A 19,348-nucleotide genomic window follows, 5' to 3' on the forward strand; every position below is an offset into this window, starting at 1 on the left:
ATTGCAGCTTTCATAACGCACTTTTCAAAAGGACGCATGATGGCAACGTTACGTCTGTATCGAGAAGAAACTCGTTTACTGTCACGAGCAGAAGTAGTGGAGGAAAGAAGGCAGTTGACCCGAGTGATTGACGGGGACGCATTCTTTCCATTAAAATCGTGGCCAAAGGAAATGCGGCTCATATTCTGGAAAAAACCAATGGGTGACACCGATACCTTCAAGTTGGTTCTCTTTCTTATCGGTAACTGTTGTGAACCAAGGCTTATTACGAGATGGATAATGCTGGCGCAGCACTGGGCGGAAACCCCTGTCAAAGCAGAAAAGAGGGCAAGACAAGTCGATTTTGTCCTCAACAATGCCGAGCAGAAAAGCCATCTGTGGTTCTACTTTGACGTAGACTACAACAAACTTCTATACCTCAATGGGTTACCGAAGTAAAAGAGGGTCATTGCAAAATGATCTCTCACAACGGCTCCTTTAGGAGCCACCAAATCTCACTAAAGTTATTGATCAATACTACCGTACAGTCTACTTGTTCCATAAAATACTAATAGTAATATATAGTATTCTGCATTAGTCGTCAGGAAACACGTTTCCTAATTCCAGCCGATTGTAAGGTTTTGTTTTGTAAGAAACGCATCTTTGGTTTCTCACACTAAAGAACGAAGAAAACACATATTTGATGTATTTTACAGCATCAGCCCCAAGTTTATATTTTGTTTACTTCTAGTGTATTTTCTGTTTCAACGAGAAACGCATCATTTGGTCGCTCACGCTGATAGAACGAGGTAAACATGCAGGTTTCCATGGACCCAAAGTTCATTTTGTCCCACTTACTGACGCTTAACGGCGTTCATAAAGAACGCGAGATCCAGCCGATTGTAATGTTTTGTAAGAAACGCATCATTTAGTTTCTCACACTAAAGAACGAAGAAAACATATATTTGTTGTATTTTACAGCGTCAGCCCCTAGTTGATATTTTGTTTACTTCTAGTTTCTTTTCTGTTTCAACGAGAAACGCATCATGCATTTGGTCGCTCACGTTGATAGAACGAGGTAAACATGTAGGTTTCCATGGACTCAATTTTCATTTTGTCCCACTTACTGACGCTTAACAGCGTTCTTAAAGAACGCGGGATCCAGCCGATTGTAATGTTTTGTAAGAAACGCATCATTTAGTTTCTCACACTAAAGAACGAAGAAAACATATGTTTGTTGTATTTCACAGCATCAGCCCCTAGGTTATATTTTGTTTACTTTTCAACTTACATTCAGTTTACAGACCGTATACGGACCGAAAAGTGCCTTTACGATCTGTACAGATCGTACGGATCGTCAAACCATACAAGCCCCTCTCTGAGATAAGACGCGAAAATATTCTAAGTGTCCTTAATGAGATGCAATTTACGGACCGTATACGGACCGAAAAGTGCCTTTACGATCTGTACAGATCGTACGGATCGTCAAACTGTACAAGCCCCTCTCTCAGATAAGACCCGAAAATATTCTAAGTGTCCTTAATGAGATGCAATTTACGGACCGTATACGGACCGAAAAGTGCCTTTACGATCTGTACAGACCGTACGGATTGTCAAACTTTACAAGCCCCTCTCTCAGATAAGGAGCGAAAATATTCTAAGTGTCCTTAATGAGATGGAATTTACGGACCGTATACGGACCGAAAAGTGCCTTTACGATCTGTACAGACCGTACGGATTGTTTTCAGACCGTATCAGTTTGTCTATATTGGACATGTCTATATATAGAGAGAAAAAGAGTGCCAATGACATAAAAGTATGTAAAAAATTTAGAAAACAGTGATAAAAAGCATGCAAGAGATTTAATTAATTAAAAACTTTTGCACAAATCGAACTCGTCCGATTGTTTATTAAGACTAGCTCTCGGACTCAGTTCATTAAACATTGCATACGCAAGACAGTAAAACTTGTTTTAATTTGCACTTTTTTAAAACAGTAAAATTCTTGCTCAGATCCTTTGGGAGCTATTGGCCATTAAACTAGTTAAATGGCCTTAGCTCCCATGAGTCTCCTGTACATGTAGCTCAATGGTAGAGCACCCGAACTGGTAATCATAAGGTCTTAGGTTCGACTCCTGATAGGAGCACTCAGATTTTTTTCCGAGTATGCCTGAGTGTGTCATTTACTGATTAAAAACATCATTCTCCGTAAAATTCTTGCTCAGATCCTTTGGAACTTCACAGTGCTTGTCCCGAAAATGTTTGCCAACGGAGGAGGAAGGGTTTTTATGTTCCTTGATGTGCTCTTATAAGTGCCATTCAAAGACCAGGCCTCAGCAGACATCATTCGCATCCAACTTAAAGATTTTAGCCACAAGATTCAAAACACCATACGGCCTGTACACTGTACATGTATTTGTCAGCCACAAGATCAAACAAGATCTCAAATTGTATGAAACTAAGCCGCCGGTTGTGAATCAACAATGCCTTGTTTACAAAATTAATTTGAATGTGACCTATGCAATCCAGGTTACGTTGCTTTCACTCCCCCGGCACTTATATCAGCGCATTGAGGAACATAAAAAACCCTTCTCCCTCCATTGGCAAACATAGTAAAGTTCCAAAGGTCTAACCAAGAATTTTACCGTTTTAAAAAAGCGCAAAAAAACTAGTTTTACTGTCTTGTGTACAAAATGTTTAAAAAAAAACCCTTGCTAATAAGTATTTTCAAAGTTTTCCCAAATTATACAACTCACGAAAGATTGATTTAGTTAATTCGCAAACTCACAAAAAACTTGTCAGCTTAATGAGCTCTCAAAGTAAAAACCTTATCTTTAAAGTGCAAAAACTAGTTTTACTGTCTTGTGTACAAAATGTTTAAAAAAAACCCTAACCTTGCTAATAAGTATTTTCAAAGTTTTCCCAAATTATACAAAGTCTCACAACAGATTGATTTAGTTAATTCGCAAACTCACAAAAAACTTGTCAGCTTAATGAGCTCTCAAAGTAAAAACCTTATCTTTAAAGTGCAAAAAACAAGTTTTACTGTCTTGTGTACAAAATGTTTAAAAAAAACCCTTGCAGATAAGTATTTTCAAAGTTTTCCCAAATTATACAACTCGTGAAAGATTGATTTAGTTAACTTGCAGACTCACAAAAAGCTTATCAGCTTAATCCCAGGTGGAAATCTTATTAAGATCTTGCAAGATCTTGCAAGATCTTGTAAGAATCTTGTAAGAATGAAAATAACACTAAGATCTTAATAAGATATTGTTAAGATTTGTTAAGATTTCAGATCTTAATAAGATCTTATGACACTTCTTTACAAAATCTTAATACAAACTATACAATCTTCAGCATTTTAAGATCTTAAAAGTTCTTACAAGATCTTACTAAATTCTTGTAAGATTCTTGTAAGAATCTTGAAAAAATCCTCAACCTAACAATCAATAAGATCTTAAAAAATTTTAATAAGATCTTATCCATTTCTTAATATTTTCTTATTCAGATCTTATCAAAATTTGTGACAAGATCTAATAAGAATTCTTGTTAAGATCTTAAGAATTAACTTACAAGAATCTTAAGATCTTACTATGAGTTAAAAATAAGATCTTAAACAGATTTTGATAAGATCTTACCTATTTCTTAATGTTTTCTTAATAAGATCTTAATCAAAATTGAGAGCTCATTATGAGCTCTCAAAGTAAAAATGGTTAATCTTTAAAGTGCAATAAACAAGTTTTACTGTCTTGTGTACAAAATGTTTAAAAAAAACCTTGCTGATAAGTATTTTCAAAGTTTTCCCAAATTATACAACTGGTGAAAGATTGATTAATAGTTAACTTGCAAACTCACAAAAAGTTTATCAGCTTAAGGGGGGAATACACCTAAATTTGAATGAAATTGGAAGAGGTTTTAAGAAGGGAAAGAAGAAAGAAAATGATTTTTGGAACACTAACGGACAGTTGATACCCACGCAAGAGCACCCCAGGTTGCTAATGGACTAACTTGGTATCTGTCTATTAATTATTAACTACAAATTCCAATTTTAAAACTTCACTAAATCTCCAATATTTCTCATTAATTTTCTCTTAATTTTACCAATCTTTCTAGAAAAACTTCTCCTCCCAAATATATCCAAAAATCACCAAAAAATTCACAAAATACCCCACAACACAGATTCACGATATGATGATAGTGTTTTTGGATTGCTTGAAATGCGAATGAGATGTTTCCATCAAGGCCATGTCAAGTGGCAGAAAAATGGCGTTCAGGTGTAACTCATCCCTAATGAGCTCTCAAAGTAAAAACCTTATCTTTAAAGGGATTTTCTTGCTTTTAGCAGCAGCAGTAGTACTAGTAGTTAGTAGTAGTACTCTTTTAAGTAAATATATTGTATCATAACTTGTTGAAAAACAGCGTGAGACGATGCTTCTCACAAATTTTAAGGACTGCTAATAAATGTAGCCCTTTAAGCTGGATCCTTGTATGGCTAAGGCTAATAGCCGATATAACACGTGCTCTGATTGGCTAAGAGCAACATCAGAGCAGGGCATTAAGCACCCAAAATGTCCACGGGCCGATTACGGATTATGCAAATTAGGGTTAGGCTTGAATTGAAAGATTATGCTTTTCTTTCTTATAAAGAAAGCCATACAATAAAAAAAAACTTAATAACCTTGACTGTTCAGTCGTTATGGGAAAATCTTAAACCTTGGCTTAGCCGTATTGACCTCGCTATCGCTCAGTCAATACGGCAAGGCCTCAGTTTGAGATTTCAAGAAATCAAATCACTCTCAGTTATTAAGTAGTTATTAATGGCTTTTCAAGGAACTGTTACGATTTGAGAACTTTTCTGGTCAAGCATGCAATGCCCCTTTTCACAGTTAGCGCCTTCAATAACATGCAGACTCTGAAATTCAAAGTTCAACCAACCATTACGCTTTTCACTGCCATCAATCACTGGGGTGGACCTCTTAGAAAACAACAACGTCTGGCTCAACAGGAACTAAAGCTAGGTTATGGTTGTGCGCTGTGATTTGCGGATTTTGATCCACTTTGTCGGTTTCTGTATTTTTGTCGTCAGTCGGTTGTCGCCGTAATTATGATTGACGGTAGTAGAACACGCAAATCGTCAGCTGGGGTTGAAGTTTAGAGTCCGCATGTTATTGACTACGGAAAGGTGAAGTAAAAAAGGGGCATATCATGGAAGAAGCAGTGAATATTTCGCAATATCAGTGACATTTCTCTCCAAATCCGGTACCAACATTAAAAAGACATTAACGTTGTTCGAGGTACCTTACCTTGAAATCTTATTTTTATCAGGTCCAATGGATGCAGAATAAGAGTCGCAGTAACTCCCCCAGATACGCCAGCCACAAGATGTTCGTAACGAATAAAGCGAGTTATTGATGAGCTCTTTGGAGATGGCGGCGGCTCTGGAATGGCCTGACGTTCACCCATGGTATGATAAAACGGTATCAATCGATTTAAGATTTTAGGTCTGCAGAAATGAAAATAGGAAGCGCGAAAAGCCACTGTTATGGAATTATTTCATCATCCACCACTCGCGTCGGCCATTTTGAAATAGTTGTGTTTTCCAGTCCCACACGGAAGACTCGACCCAGCTCTCCGCAGCTAGTATCCGGCACGTGACGAGGCACGTGCCACCAGATTCGCAACAGGTGCCGCGTTATTTATTTGTAGATGTAATCGCATGAGGCCGAATAGAATTAAGGATTAATTTTCACGCGTATTTCAAAGTTTTCGCAAATACAAGTGAAAATAAATCCTTAATTCTACGAGGACTCATTGCGATTGCGTCAGTGTTAATAACATAGAGAGCAAAATTTTCTTTAAACTATCGAGGCACATCTGCACTGCGAAGCTTTCTACCGCTTGAAAATCGCACGAACACAGATCGATAAAAATAGAAAACGGTGGATCCAAAGAAGGAACTTGCAGAATAATTTCTTCCACTGAATTTGACCTGCTTCGCCCTTCGTCTCATCAAAAGGGTACTGTTAATATTATTATATATTGTTCGGTTATCGCCGTGTCGTTGGAAGAAGCCGTAGCGAGGTGAAACCCCCCCACTTGGTCGCGGGCCGTGAATGATTTCAGTTTTTCAACCAAGCAAATCCGATCAAAATTTTAGCTTTTGATACAAATAATCTTTTGCTGTTTATTGTAAGAAACGAAAGCTCACCTTTACGAATTTCCTTTGTAGCTGTAGCACTTGATTTCCAAGTATTTTTGGCACAAACAATCCGGCTCTAAAAGTCAAACTCCAAAGAACCTGAAAGAAGTTGTTGTTGTGGAGGCACAAGATGAAGAAACCAACTAAATGTAAAAATGGCGTGCTCAGCCAATCAGGAGCAAGCAGCAATCAGTAATTTTGCCCTCCGTGTTATAAATTTATTTATTTTGCGACCGATTCAAGAAATGCTCGGGTTTTTTGTTGTTGTTGTTGTTGTTGTTGTTGTTGTTGTATGTTGTGGTTGCTTTTTTGTTTGTTTGTTTGGTTTTTTTTTTTTTTTTTTTTTGAGCCGCCCGCCGGACAGCGTTCCGAGGTTAAAAAAAGCAGGGGAAATACAATGGGGAAAAAATCCGGCCGCTTATGCTAACACAAGGTACAACCCGGAGAGATCGTCTCCAGTTTTATTTTTTTTTTTTCCTTTTTTTTTACCAATAAAATTAATTAATTGTGCTTTATTATTAATGACCATCAATATGTTTAATAATAAATAATTAATTATTGTGTTCAATTCTGAGGAATATTCCCTCCGCCCACTTCCTCGCCAGCTGACTATCTGGCGATGTTCCAACCGCATAGTTGCCGGCGAGTATTCGGCCTTGAGGAGTTGTTCCATTCCACCTGACCAGGCAAGAGTTGCAGCTGACTCTGGTTCAGATCTTGGTTTGAATGAAAGTGATTGCTACTCGGTTCGGCACCAATCGAGTACATCGGCCTCCACCCCCGAGAGCTCACAAGCTACTGATGAAGCAATGTCTTAAAAATTCATTACGGAAATCAGCCATGAAGGAACTTTTATTGAGCTGACCTGTTCCGGGTCATTTAAGGAATAAGCGCACAAAAACGCACATGCGCGTTATACTACTATTAATGCCAGTGTACAGGTAGACTATTCCTTCAGTCCTCATCGTTCCCCTTTTCTAATTATTCTTTCAATTCAAAGTAATACATGCCACTCCACAACCACTGTCGGTTATATATTGAGCAACAGAAGATCATACGGAACGCAAGATGTTCACTTGTGCCTTCCAGTTTCGTTACGGATCGTACAGCGCTCACTCTCTATCAAACCAAGGTCTGAAGTCAACCGTAAATAACTTAAGTCTTAGTATCGTCGCAGTGACTATTCATTCTGTGGATCTGCGTCTCATTAATGTCCTACATAGGAGTACACCAAGGCCCTAGACGCAGTTAATCGAGAATTTATCTTTCCTGATGAACTTATCATTGAAACAAAGCGACAATGTTGTGAGGTGAAAATCGCGAGCCAGTCAAATGCTAAGGGTAGGCGAATGCCCAGCCCCGCTAATGCCAGGGGATCATGGACTCTGTTGCAATTGACTGATACATAACTCAAGTGAGAACTTAAGCAAAATTCTCGCTAATCGTATGACCTTTTTCGTCAGTAACATCTTTCTTGGTTAATTCTTTTAAGACATATTTCAGATTGACAATATATGCCAGTGAACACAAATGACAATTGCAGACTAAGCTATAGAGGTCCAAATCGACCATAGGATCAAATTAATCGTTCATTTTCTAACGTCAACAGTAGAGAAACGCAATAATTTTTATGCATTCAATTGGTGAACTAAGCATCTTCAGCCGTAAAATGGTATTAATGGACTGAAGGTGTATAAACGAACGAATCAGTCACCACTCACCGGACCAACGTACGGTTCACGGCTCACGAACCACCCTACACCCATTAGTTGAATAGAAGAAAGATCCTCAGGTTCAGATCAGTTTCTTGTGACTTAATATCTTAGCGATTTGAAGGGATTTTTTTTATCTTTTTTTGACCGTTGAGTGTGCGCGCAGCCACGCGAAACCCTTCAAATCGCAAAGCACAACGACTAAAGCACGTTTAAGGCCGGGTAATACGGGCAGCATAACAAGTACTGCATTACAAGTTGCTATTGTTTGTAGCTCCTATGACCACCCCCGCGGGCAACAAATTTCCATGTTGCCCAACGTAGAAACAGCGTCTACTTTCTACAACATGAAAATTTGTTGCGCGAGCAGCTAAAATAGCTGGCGACATGACGAGGGTAAATGAAAACAAAGTTTTCCCTTTTCACAAGATTTATTTACGGAAGACTGATGCAAATTCCAAAAGACACGTTATTAAAGACAAACGAAACGTTCAATACAGTTCTGAGTTTGGCGGCTAGGAGACAAAACAAACTACAAAATGGTAAACAAATTTACACAATCTCTAATCAATTCACATTACACAACTCAAAAATACTCCAATACAGTTTATAAGAAAAAGAACCCACTATTGCCACATAATATGTAATGTCATTGATCCCGTACCGCGTAAAAAAAACAGTTTTGAACTTGCTATAATTTTAATAAACGGCACAAAATAAACAACGTTAATTAAGACCCACTTCAAATCTTAGTAGCCCAAATGGGGCTTAACCCTGTTTCTGTGGCAGCTAGGAGTAGTATTGCTACCCCCACTCCCCCCCTCCTCCTTTCCCCCTGTATGGGAGGATAGTGCATTGAAATGTCTCCCCTGCGACTGTCTCGCAACGTACACGGACGCATCTATACATCAGGGGAAGGAAAACAATGTCGAGCAAAGTTTCTTGTCTTAGTCAAGGACATATCTGGCATTAGAGAGATTAAGAAGTGCATTTACGGGACTTAAATCGGAAAACGAAAGAAATTACCACGTTGCCAAGTTTATCCTTCATTTGCCGCTCGCTGTTTTCAGTTTCTGAGTAAAATTTTATTGTTTTCCTTTAGCATAAAAGGCCAGAACTGTTTTCCACTATTCTCACCTATGTACTCACTTTATCAAGTAAACGCGAATTATAAATGCAGAAACCAACCTAGCCTTGAGCCACCAACCCTCCGATCTTCCCTTAAGTCGGATCAAAAATTCGATGGGGTATTCATAACACCACCGCGCCTCCACACACCCAATGAGAAAATTTCTCTTTTTTTTTTTCACGGGACTCAACAAACTCCTTAGCCCCTTCAACTGAACAGTTATGAAACAAAATAGGAATGGGCATTTTTCTCAGTATATTTCAGAACGATAGTAATCATCGAATTTAAGAATTTGTTTTTTTCGTATATGGAAACTCATAACCCTCAATTACAATAATTTGCATCGCTCTTGCTGTTCCTATCTTCAGTAATTAACATGAATTTTAAATCAGCTAACAATTGAACGTAAAATGGGACTATTAAAATACATAGAGATCTTAACAAGAGAGCAACCAGTAATGCTTTGCTGTAACTGATTGCCAAATTTTTTAACAACTAATCAGTAAGCTCGATAATTTGAACAAGCCCATCATCCTTCAAATTACCACCAGTTACACCAGAACAGCTCGTACCACTACAATACGAACCCCCACCCCCTCCGGCCTGGTTTGGGTTAGTACCGCTCCCTCCTCCAGAGTACCCCCCTCCTCCACCAGATGCACCATTATCTTCGGAGCCCCCTCCCCCACCACCAAACCCACCTACCGCCCCAGGGGATGGCCCTCCATTGTTTCCGCTATTCATTCCACCAGCTCTTCCTCCAACCCAGCCCTGAGCACGTGACCCGCCTCTCTCACCGTGATTTGATCCGGCCCTAGCACATCCCTGAGCCAACCAACCCGCGCCCACTCCCCCGTGGTAACTAGCGTCTACTGTGTTACATTCACCTGGCTGTCCCCCCGTTCCTCCATTCCTAGCTTTAGACGAATCTTTCCCCTCACTTCTTGTGCCACTAGTACCCGACTGTCCATCCACCCCGTTATATCCACCAGACGCACCCCCTCCCCCTCCGGCAGCTAATAATAGTACATTACCACTTGTATAAACAAAACTCCCTCCCCCTCCCCCTGTACCAGCATTGTCCTCTACAGACAGTCCCAGTTCAGCTGCTGTCCTTGTAGTTGATTGTCCTCCTTTCACCTCCACTGAATCTCCTCCTCTCTGTCCTACCACAACATTTAGTACTCTCCCTTTATTCAGCGTAAAAATGCCTTTCTTGAAGGCTCCCCTGCCGCCGTAGTAAGTTCCCGGTTTGAAACCATAGTTGTACGAGTGCGTTCCTCCTCGAGCGCCCCAGGCTTTGATCACATAGCGACCACTTTTTGGAACTGTGAACTTTTGTATAACACCATATCGCCCCTTGCGTCCATCCGTCGTGACGTTAAGCGGAAGAGGACGGACTGATGGAAAAGGAAAACGTTATCCAGTCAACTTAAACACTACGGCAGAACATAAACTAAAGCTTGAATGCGTATGTTCCAAATATCAGTTTCTTGAGCCATATTGGACTATCCAAGACAATACTTATCAGAGAGGTGCTTATCATTAATTTGTCCAGTTGCAGCATGGAGCGTCCACTTAGCCACCGTGAGGGAGGGAGTTAGTATGGTCATAAGGATTGTCAAGGCCGAGGTTTGGCTCAGTCTGCAAAGACCGAACTTACAATTTCTCCCAAATGATAAATTCCAACCTAGAGCTGTTATGAGGGTCTCAATGGAAGTGTACCTTTCTCGGTTAACGGTGAGATTTTGCCAATTTTGACGGTTGACGGTTTAATTTTACGGCTTTTGGCGGTTAACGGTTATGAATAGGAAATTTCTTCTGTGAATTAAAGTTAATATTAACTTTTGTGTTTTTAATATTAACAGTTGTGTTCTGGAGTTTGTTTTTTAGTCAGAAATACGTTATCAATGTAGTAAATCATAAATATTTTGAAACCGAAAGTACTTCGAGACGGAAGTTAGTTGTGATGTCAGTTTAGACGAAAATTAGGAAAGACCACTAAGTGAGTATTTTTGGGAACATGGAGCCCAGTTAAAATGATTCTCTGAGAGCTTTGAGAGTCCAGGATGAGCAGCTGCAATAATGGTATTTGAAAGACCTTGAAACCGTTTGACGGCCGCTTTTTTTAACGGTTGACGTTAAAAATTGCCCTTTTTTGACGTTTGACTGTTAAATTTTAGACTGTTTGACGGCTGAAGGTTAACCCCATTGAGAAGAGCCTCTGTTAATTATCGAAGAAAAAACTGCTGACAAGTATAGATACTAGTTATTCGATGCTTTCGAGTGGTATACCGCTTACCGTAAGAAAAATTAAGTCGCGAGTGGGATATTCACAGTATACCGCGAGAAAGCTTTGCATAACTAATTTATCCCATGTCACTCATTGAATTAACACAAAACGTCACTCTTTAATGCTTTAACAGCAAATACAATCACTGAAAAAAATCGACAGATTGGAAACGTTCCTTGAAAGTACATAATTTTGATGAAAATAAATTAAAAAATATAAATAGGTCAAATAGGTACTGTTCATTAAATGTATAAAAGCCTTTGTAGGCCGCGAGGAACGCCGGGATCTTTTCGTGGAATACTACCCGTTGCATACCGCAGAATATGCAACGGGTTTCAGTCTAGCTTTCTGATGATCGGCTGTAGTCTCTATGACATCGGATAAATATATTTATTATTATGATTTCAAATATTATACAGGGATGTGTATGCGGGGGGTTTTCTTCACAAAGGTAACGATGTGAAGTTGACAAATCACTATCTCTGTGCAGGCCTTTACTAACATGCAAAACAGAGAGCAAGGAATATTTGTACCAAGCGAATTAGCCGGATTATATTCTCACATAGGACCACTGTAATGATCTGTTATATGAAAGGAAAAAAGTTAGTAAACGTGTAAAAGGGAGATTTAACGTTCTACGTGGAAACATGGTTCACCGGCGAGGACTCCAACCTCAAATTCTTTGGGTATTCCTTTTTTACCCGATTTATTGGCAAACACCTCACTCTTGAAACAGAGGCCTCGTTTCTCGAACCTAAAGACCCGTATTAAAACTTAATGAAATAGATTAAACTATTTTACATGCGCAATTTTCTGCAACAAGGATTCAATATTTATAAATTTTTGAAAGCTTAATTAAGTTCAAGGACGTCTATGTTTATGTCGGTTGTCAAGGCGCAAGAACAAAAGGAATAGTGCTTTTCAAGAGTAAGGGGATGCTTACATGCTACCGACACGACTTTCTTTCCTGTGCGAGTTCACTCCAGTTCCTTCTTGCGGCTCTGTATTCGTGTCCATGATACCAGCACAAAATCTCATGCGGGAGCGAGTCATACCGGATTGAGTTCACCCCGGTAACTGTACCGGAGCGAGATTTTCATTCCAGTACGAAAAGTCATTCCGATGTCAAGTAAAAGCGTACGACTTTTCGTCCTGGCGTGAAATCACTCTCCCGGGAACGGGTAGCGCATAAACAGTTTTCAATGTGTAATCCAAGATGACTTCACAATCAAAAGTTTGTTTATTTAAGCACACGTCGGCCGGCATGAAGTATCCCTCCATGTAAACACGGAATGAAATTTTATCCCTTCATGTAAACACGATATGAAATTACAATGTCATACCGGTATGAAACTCGTACCGGTACGAGTTTTCACATGTGAACACCCCCTAAATTTCACCTCGAGTAACGAAAAGGATCATCACAGCTTTCCAAAGACACGACTGACGTGTTTAAAACTCATCTTACCTTCTAAAAGAGTCCTCGCCTGAAGAGTGTAAAGCAGCACCTTGGCCTCGCATAAGTAGGAACCTGAATCAGATTTCTTGAGTGCAGAAATCTTCAGCGTGCCACCATTTTCCACTTTCATTCGTTCCTCTTCCCACGCTCCCCCGATACGTCTCCACGATATTTGCGCCTGAGCAGTTGCTAAACAATTCAACGACAACTGCTCCCCGATAAGTTTAATCACCCTAGTTGGCGGTTTTGTGATGAATTTTGGTGGAGACCAGACAAACAGTGAAGTTATAGCAGTCGCATGTCCCAGTTGGTTCCTAGCTGTGCATTCATACGGACCTGTATCATTTCTTTCCGCAGCAAGTAAAGCCAATGAACCCTCATTATGAATGGCTCTGTTCCTTGGTAAAGACCCCGTCAATTTCCTCCATGTCACAGCGGGAGCGGGAAATCCAGTCACGTGACACTGAGGCAGCGTGACGTTTTGCCCTTGTTTTGCGTGAGTGGGACCTAGGCTGAGCCGAACACGAGGAGGACCTACGACGGAATTATATGTTTAAACTACAAAATTAAGACACGCCGCCCAGGGTGGTAAAGGGAGGGTCCCAGTCACGATAAACGGTCATTGAAGAAGTGCCACTCTCGATACATTGGGGAGACAAAGCGCCAACTCAGTGAACTTTTCGAGGAACACCGCAGATCTATCCTGAATCACCATCAACTAACAGTCCTACTCCTGTCTCGCTTCATTTCAACCAACCTGGCTACTCAATCAACGACGTCCACCTAATCCCGCTTGAACTTATACGCAGCAAACGTGACTCAGTTACAAAGGCTCGTGAGGCTCATTTTATCGACAAAGGTAAAACATTGCACCCTCTTGGTATAAATAGACGTGACGAAACACGCCAATGACATGTCTCACACTTGTCACGTAGTCCTAAACAACCAATCATTGTCACGCATTTTATATTTTAAATCTATTTGTAACGATCTTTTTATGTTTCTCACTTTTCTTTTTCGTTCAGCCCCGAGGAAGGTTTGTATTGCAAACCGAAATATCGGACAATTTTTTTTAAACAAATATATTTCAGTTATTCTAGCCTTTTTTGCTTATTTCTATCAAGCTCGTCACCTCCGCCGTTGGATCAGTCTGCCGTCAGTATTTTGTATTTGAAATAATTTGCTGATCCAGGTCTACAAGTGATCCGGCACCACTCATCGGTTTGTCGCTGTGGAATTGCAGATTTTATTGTATTAAAATTCAGCTTGAAACAATAAACATCACTGCGAGGTTCCGGGGAATATACCCATATAAACTCTACAATTTATTCCCCGGAGCCTCGAAGTGATGTTATCGTTTCAGGCTAAATTTTAATGCATCGAAATTGGGCTATTAACAGGTCACAATTTACCTTCAACAATCAGCATGGCAGACTGGTTCATTGAACCAAACACGTTTCTACCAACACAAACATATCGTCCTGCATCCGCAAGAGTCACGTGACGTCCCTCTAATCTTCCATCTCGCTCGTACCGAAAACGGTGTGTCCAGCGACCATCAGAGCGAAACCACGTGACTGTTGGTGCTGGGTGTCCAGTTGCAGAGCACTGGAATATGACGTTTCGATTTTCTCTGACCCTCTTTGTCACGGGCGAAATTACAACCGTAGGGGATGAAATTGATTCTCCGGGATCACCTTTCGCACCAGGAAATCCCCTGGGACCCGGTTCTCCTTTAATGCCTTGTTCCCCCTGCTGACCAGGTGGTCCAATAATACCCGGCTTTCCATGTGGGCCAGGTTTGCCTGTGAGTCCACGCGATCCTTTGCGTCCCTTAGATCCACGCGGCCCTTTTCTGCCACGTGTTCCTTTTGGGCCTGGCATTCCCGGCGGACCTTGGACGCAAATTTTTTCCTTGGATGAGCAAAATGCCTGCGGCTTCAGAGAGTTTAAGGTCTTGTTTATCTCGTCTCTCACCGTCTCAATTGTAAGCTTATGTCCGTCTGGAGAGGTTCCAGCAAGCCGACGCGTTCTTAGCCTCTTGATTTTAACTGCAATCAATAACATAAAACAAATCCTGTTTAACCTGATATCGTTCAACCTTTTCACTTTATAGTTAATACCCCAGGGGGTGCTCAGGTAAATTTGTCATGGAGAAGTGCGAAGATCTTTCTTAGGTTTGAAGTTAGCTTTTTACAGTTTCTCACCGACATTTGGATATAAAGACTTTCGCGAGGAGGTTTTGGAGGTTGTATGCCGTAGATATTAGCGAACTTCTCTGTCGTTGGACGTTCTGGATCTAGATTAATCTTGTAGTCTAAAACTTGGCTTCATTCGTACCTCCCAATCACTCATATACCTAAATCTCTCCTCCCTCCACTCCCTCCCTCCTCCCGTTTGTTTCATACTCTAGTAAAGTACTTACTACGGAGCACGCTGTTTGCTAAACTGATTCGATTTTTAGATGAAAGTTACTCAGCAACTTACTTTCCTGCATGTTATATTGTTCAGTTGAGCTAACGGTACAAAGTGGCTTTTAAAAACAACCAATAGCGAGTCTGTGGATAAAATCCTCTGTAGCGTCACCACTTTCCGGTAGAGGTCATTGAAACGTGCTATCTTGGTCTGATTTTGTTTGTTGTTCTGCTTCAACATCATATTCCAAGTTTCTTTTTTCTCTTTTCTTTTTTATTATAATTTGTTTTTCGACGCTAGGAATTCTTAAGAATGATAATGTGACATCTCCTGATCCATAATAAACACCAACCTTATCATTTTCATTTAATTTGTTAATTGTCGGATAAGATCTAAATGTTTGCTGACCTTTTCAAACTGATGCCTCGTGTTCTTTGGCTTTGCACCAACCAAAAAAAAAAAAGGTTTTAATCATTGCCGACTATTCGTGCGTTCGTTATCATAAATGTAAACGGCCCCGAGCTCCACGCTCATCACAATTTTCAACTCCTAGGCCACAACCAAACCCTAGATTCTATTTTTTTTTAGGGCAGGGATTGTTATTTACGTTAAGAGGCGCAACGCAGTAATTAAATTTGTCTGTCTTTCGATGACCTTCGATTCTTTTTTCGCTGAAAACAATGCTTTCCGTAGACAAAGCATTGATCCCCGCAAAGTATATATAGACCAAGTGTGGTAAGAACTGAACGTGTAAAATATCTGTTTTGAGATTTTGCTTCTTGCCGTAGCTCCGGTTGAATTTTCTCCTTAATTTAGCTTCAAGAACTACCACTTCCGGCCGTTGCAATTGGTAGTCTCGCAATATTATGCAAAAAAAAAAAACAGGCGCATTTCTCTAGTATTCAGAATAAGCCCATAGATAAAACAAGCCTGATTTATGGGAGGAAATGTCAAAATTTATATAATCCTTCACTGTTAAACTAAAAACAACCCCAAAAGCGTTCCCTAGAGGTCTTCAGCTCCCCGATTCTTTCAGGGATATGGACAGCCAACGACACCACTAAATAAAATAGTTAAGTCGTTTCCTGCATTCCCTTATCGTTTTAAGACTTTTAATTTAAGGAGAATTTGTGTAAGTTAGCATAGCTTGTTCTGTTTGGATTCTTTAGCGGGAAATTTGATCCGAAATCCTCAGGTGAGTAACGGACTGAACAGATATTCCAATAAAACGAACAGAACGCTGAGCGAGGGAGTTTAATGCAGCATTTTTGCGTTTCAAGTTGAAATTAAATTACCTTTTGTCTCATCTCTCTTGTCTTTAAAATCCGCATGCTCACTCAGTCCACTCGCAGACATGGCTCTCTCTCTGGGTTTGGAGTTTCCTGCATTGCTCACAAGCTCTCTGTTCGTAGTTTGTCTTACCTCCGCCACAAGCTCCTCAACCGTATGAACTCGCTGATTTATGATCTCCACACGAACCAATGCAGTGACGCAAATCAACAAAGAAACGAACGATACGGGATAAACAAACTTAACCGAGCGACTGTGGGATTCACGGTAAGGCGAGGTTTGTTGTTTCTCCGCCATGACAAAGCAACAGCTTCGCACGGTAAAACCGTAATATTCCACTTCAGGCGTTGCAAAGATGAGATGCGTCAAGGCAGGATGTAATGCGAGTCTTGAGTTGATATTTGTCTAAATCACTCACGCAATGCACTGGCGGAAAGCCTAGGTTTATCTCATCAGTTAGCGGTATTCAGGAGGTCATAAGTCAGGCTAAAATTGGCAAAGAAAGTCTTGTTTTCGTTTACTCCGGCAATTCATCAGCCTCTTCCAATTGCCAGGCGGAAAACACGTGGATCGATCGTCTGGGCAAGTTTTACGGCGATAAGTTCTCCGGCACGTTTTCCCAAATAAAAATTGTTTTAATAGGTTTACGAAAAAAGAGAAAAAAAAGGTAAGTTTTGACTTACCCATGACAATTTAAATGCAAATTTAACAAAAGTGAAAAATTCAGCTTACCGCAAATTCAAAAGTCTTGCTCTACATGACACATGACTATGATTTCGTACTGGTTGCTGAGGCCTATAGTAAGTAACAACCGCCATAAACTATGCAGCCACTGAAACATTCGGCTTAGCACGTGCGTTATAAATTTGGATACATTTCTTTGTAGTCTTCCGCAATCACCAAATTCATAGACTACGAGTGGTTCTTTATGTGAAGGCGGAGCGAAAAACCCGAGCGCGCGCGAAAATTTGTCTTCCGCGCTACGCGTCTACTCGCGGGGAGTACTGCGTACCGCTCGGGTACTTCGTTAGCCTTCAAATGCTGGCGTTTTCGAGCGCGCGCCGCCAGTAGTCATTAGGTCGTAGCCGCCATGTTGGATTTTCAAAATCTTTTGTAGATGGGGAAAGGGCTTCGGGGAGGGGGTAAGAAATATTTCCCCTCCCCCTTCCTCCCCCTCCTTTTTTTTCTTTTTCCCTAATGGCCACCCCTCTAGTTGCATTTTCTATTCTCCCCAATATACTTCTGCTTTTAACATCCAATATGGCGGCTACTGCGCTGAACGTGAACAAATGGCGGTGAATTGTTCATTCTTTTTCTTAACTTGTGCCTCCCGTTGAAATTTCCATTACGGAGATCGAAGTTGAGGTAGCAACGTCATGAACTTTCGAGTGACATTGGCCCGTTTCTTAAATGTTCGGTTTATTTTTTGGGCCCGGTGATAAGTTTCTTGTTTCGGGAAAGGGATTTTAAGAATAAATATGATTGCCTCTCTCTATGTTTAGGAACCAATCACTGTGTTCCGGTCCGCTGGGACTTTGGATACAGGGCGCAAACTGCTTTCTGTTATAGTGTATGAGACAATGAAAAATACAAAAAAAGTGTTGCTTTTTTCAGTTATCAAATGGGAACCTGTAAACTGACTTTTGCACTGCTGTTGTCGGGCAACAGACTACGGGCCCTTGGAAAAAACAAAAGAAATCAATTATTGAACATCACTGAATGTGGTTGAACATGACTTAATTATATTGCTAGTGTGGTGTCGTTGGGTTTTGTCAGCTTCCTTTAGCGATTTAAAGGGTTTTTTGCGGCCGTTGACTATATGCACCGCAACGCAAAACCCTTCAAATCGCAAAGCACAACGACTAAAGTACGTTTAAGGCCTGGTAATACGGGCAACATAACAAATATTGCATTGGAAGTTGCGACTGTTTGTAGCTCCTATAACCACCCCCGCGGGCAATAAATTTCCATGTTGCAAAACGTAGAAACAGCGTCTACTTTCTACAACATGAAATTTGTTGCGCGAGCAGCTAAATTAGCTGGCGACACGATGAGAGTAAATGAAAACAAAGTTCTCCCTTTTCACAAAATTTATTTACGGAAGACTAATGCAAATTCCCAAAGACACGTTATTAAAGACAAGCGAAACGTTCAATACAGTTCTGAGTTTGCCGGGCGGCTAGGAGACAAAACTATAAAATGGTAAACAAATTTACACAATCTATAATCAATTCATATTACACAACTCAAAAATACTCCAATAAAATTTATAAGAGAAAGAACCCACTCATCGATTCCGTAAAGAAAACAGTTTTGAACGTGGTATATACCTTAAAAGGTTCACTGCTATAGTTTTAATAAACGGCACAAAATAAACAAGGTTAAGACCCACTTCAAACCTAAGTGGCTAAGTGGCTCACACTAACCCAGTTTCTGTTGCATGTAGCAGCTCCACCCCCCCCCCCCCCCCCTTTCCCCCGGTATAGGATGATAGTCCATTATTGAAATGTTTCCTCCGCAAAGTACACGGACCCATCTATACACCTGGGTAAAGAAAGACAATGTCGAGCAAAGTTTCTTGTCTTAGTTAAGGAAACAGCTGGCATTAGAGAGACTCATAATTGTGTTTACGGGAATTAAATCGGAAAACGGCAAAAATTACCACGTGACCAAGTTCCTTCATTTCCCGCTCACTGTTTTCAATTCTGAGTAAAATTGATTAGTTTTCGTTTAGCATAAAAAGCCAGAATTGTTTTGCAATATTCTTATACAGTGGAACCCCGCCTCACGACCACCTCGTTATTACGACCACATTTTTGTGCCCCAAATGAAGTGAAAGTCCAGTCATTTCCTTAGTTTTACAACCTTGTTAA

At 40.4% G+C, this 19,348-nt stretch overlaps 2 protein-coding genes and 1 long non-coding RNA gene across 4 annotated transcripts in view; all 3 read right to left on the bottom strand.

The window, feature by feature from the left end:
• LOC146464323 (uncharacterized) overlaps positions 1-16,846 on the bottom strand; it is a 57,200-nt gene extending 40,354 nt beyond the window's left edge. Inside the window, exons 1-4 of one of the 2 annotated variants that reach the window (XR_014868520.1) lie at positions 16,481-16,846; positions 14,183-14,821; positions 12,780-13,304; positions 8,568-10,418 (exon numbers count right to left, since the gene is read on the bottom strand). Coding sequence is in view for 1 of the 2 variants with exons in the window: in XM_085129934.1 (XP_084986060.1) it covers positions 9,514-10,418; positions 12,780-13,304; positions 14,183-14,821; positions 16,481-16,772 (2,361 nt within the window). In the remaining variant the exon portion in view is untranslated. Of the gene's footprint in view, positions 1-8,432; positions 10,419-12,779; positions 13,305-14,182; positions 14,822-16,480 lie in introns of those variants that run through there. The other variant, XM_085129934.1, reaches the window with a different exon arrangement.
• Positions 4,952-5,566, bottom strand: LOC146464325 (solute carrier family 25 member 32-like). Its single transcript, XM_085129956.1, has 2 exons — positions 5,282-5,566; positions 4,952-5,150 (listed from the first exon to the last, which is right to left on the bottom strand). Exons 1-2 carry the CDS (start codon positions 5,439-5,441, stop codon positions 5,113-5,115), a joined length of 198 nt encoding a protein of 65 aa, XP_084986082.1. The 5' UTR covers positions 5,442-5,566; the 3' UTR covers positions 4,952-5,112.
• On the bottom strand, positions 8,302-18,883 carry LOC146464326 (uncharacterized). The gene is made up of 2 exons (XR_014868523.1): positions 18,795-18,883; positions 8,302-8,576 (listed from the first exon to the last, which is right to left on the bottom strand). It is a non-coding gene; the product is annotated as an uncharacterized LOC146464326 (long non-coding RNA).
• Between the last annotated feature and the right edge of the window lie 465 nt (positions 18,884-19,348).

The sequence above is a fragment of the Pavona decussata genome, unplaced genomic scaffold (genome assembly GCF_977016875.1).
Source record: "Pavona decussata unplaced genomic scaffold, jaPavDecu1.1 SCAFFOLD_165, whole genome shotgun sequence".
Classification (NCBI taxonomy): Eukaryota; Metazoa; Cnidaria; class Anthozoa; order Scleractinia; family Agariciidae; genus Pavona; species Pavona decussata.

Coding starts and splice junctions, on each gene's coding strand:
- LOC146464325 (XM_085129956.1), bottom strand. CDS start 5,441: ATGGGTGAACGTCAGGCCATTCCAGAGCCGCCGCCATCTCCAAAGAGC. Junction 5,151..5,281: donor GATAAAAATAAGATTTCAAG/GTAAGGTACCTC, acceptor ACCTTTCCGTAG/TCAATAACATGCGGACTCTA.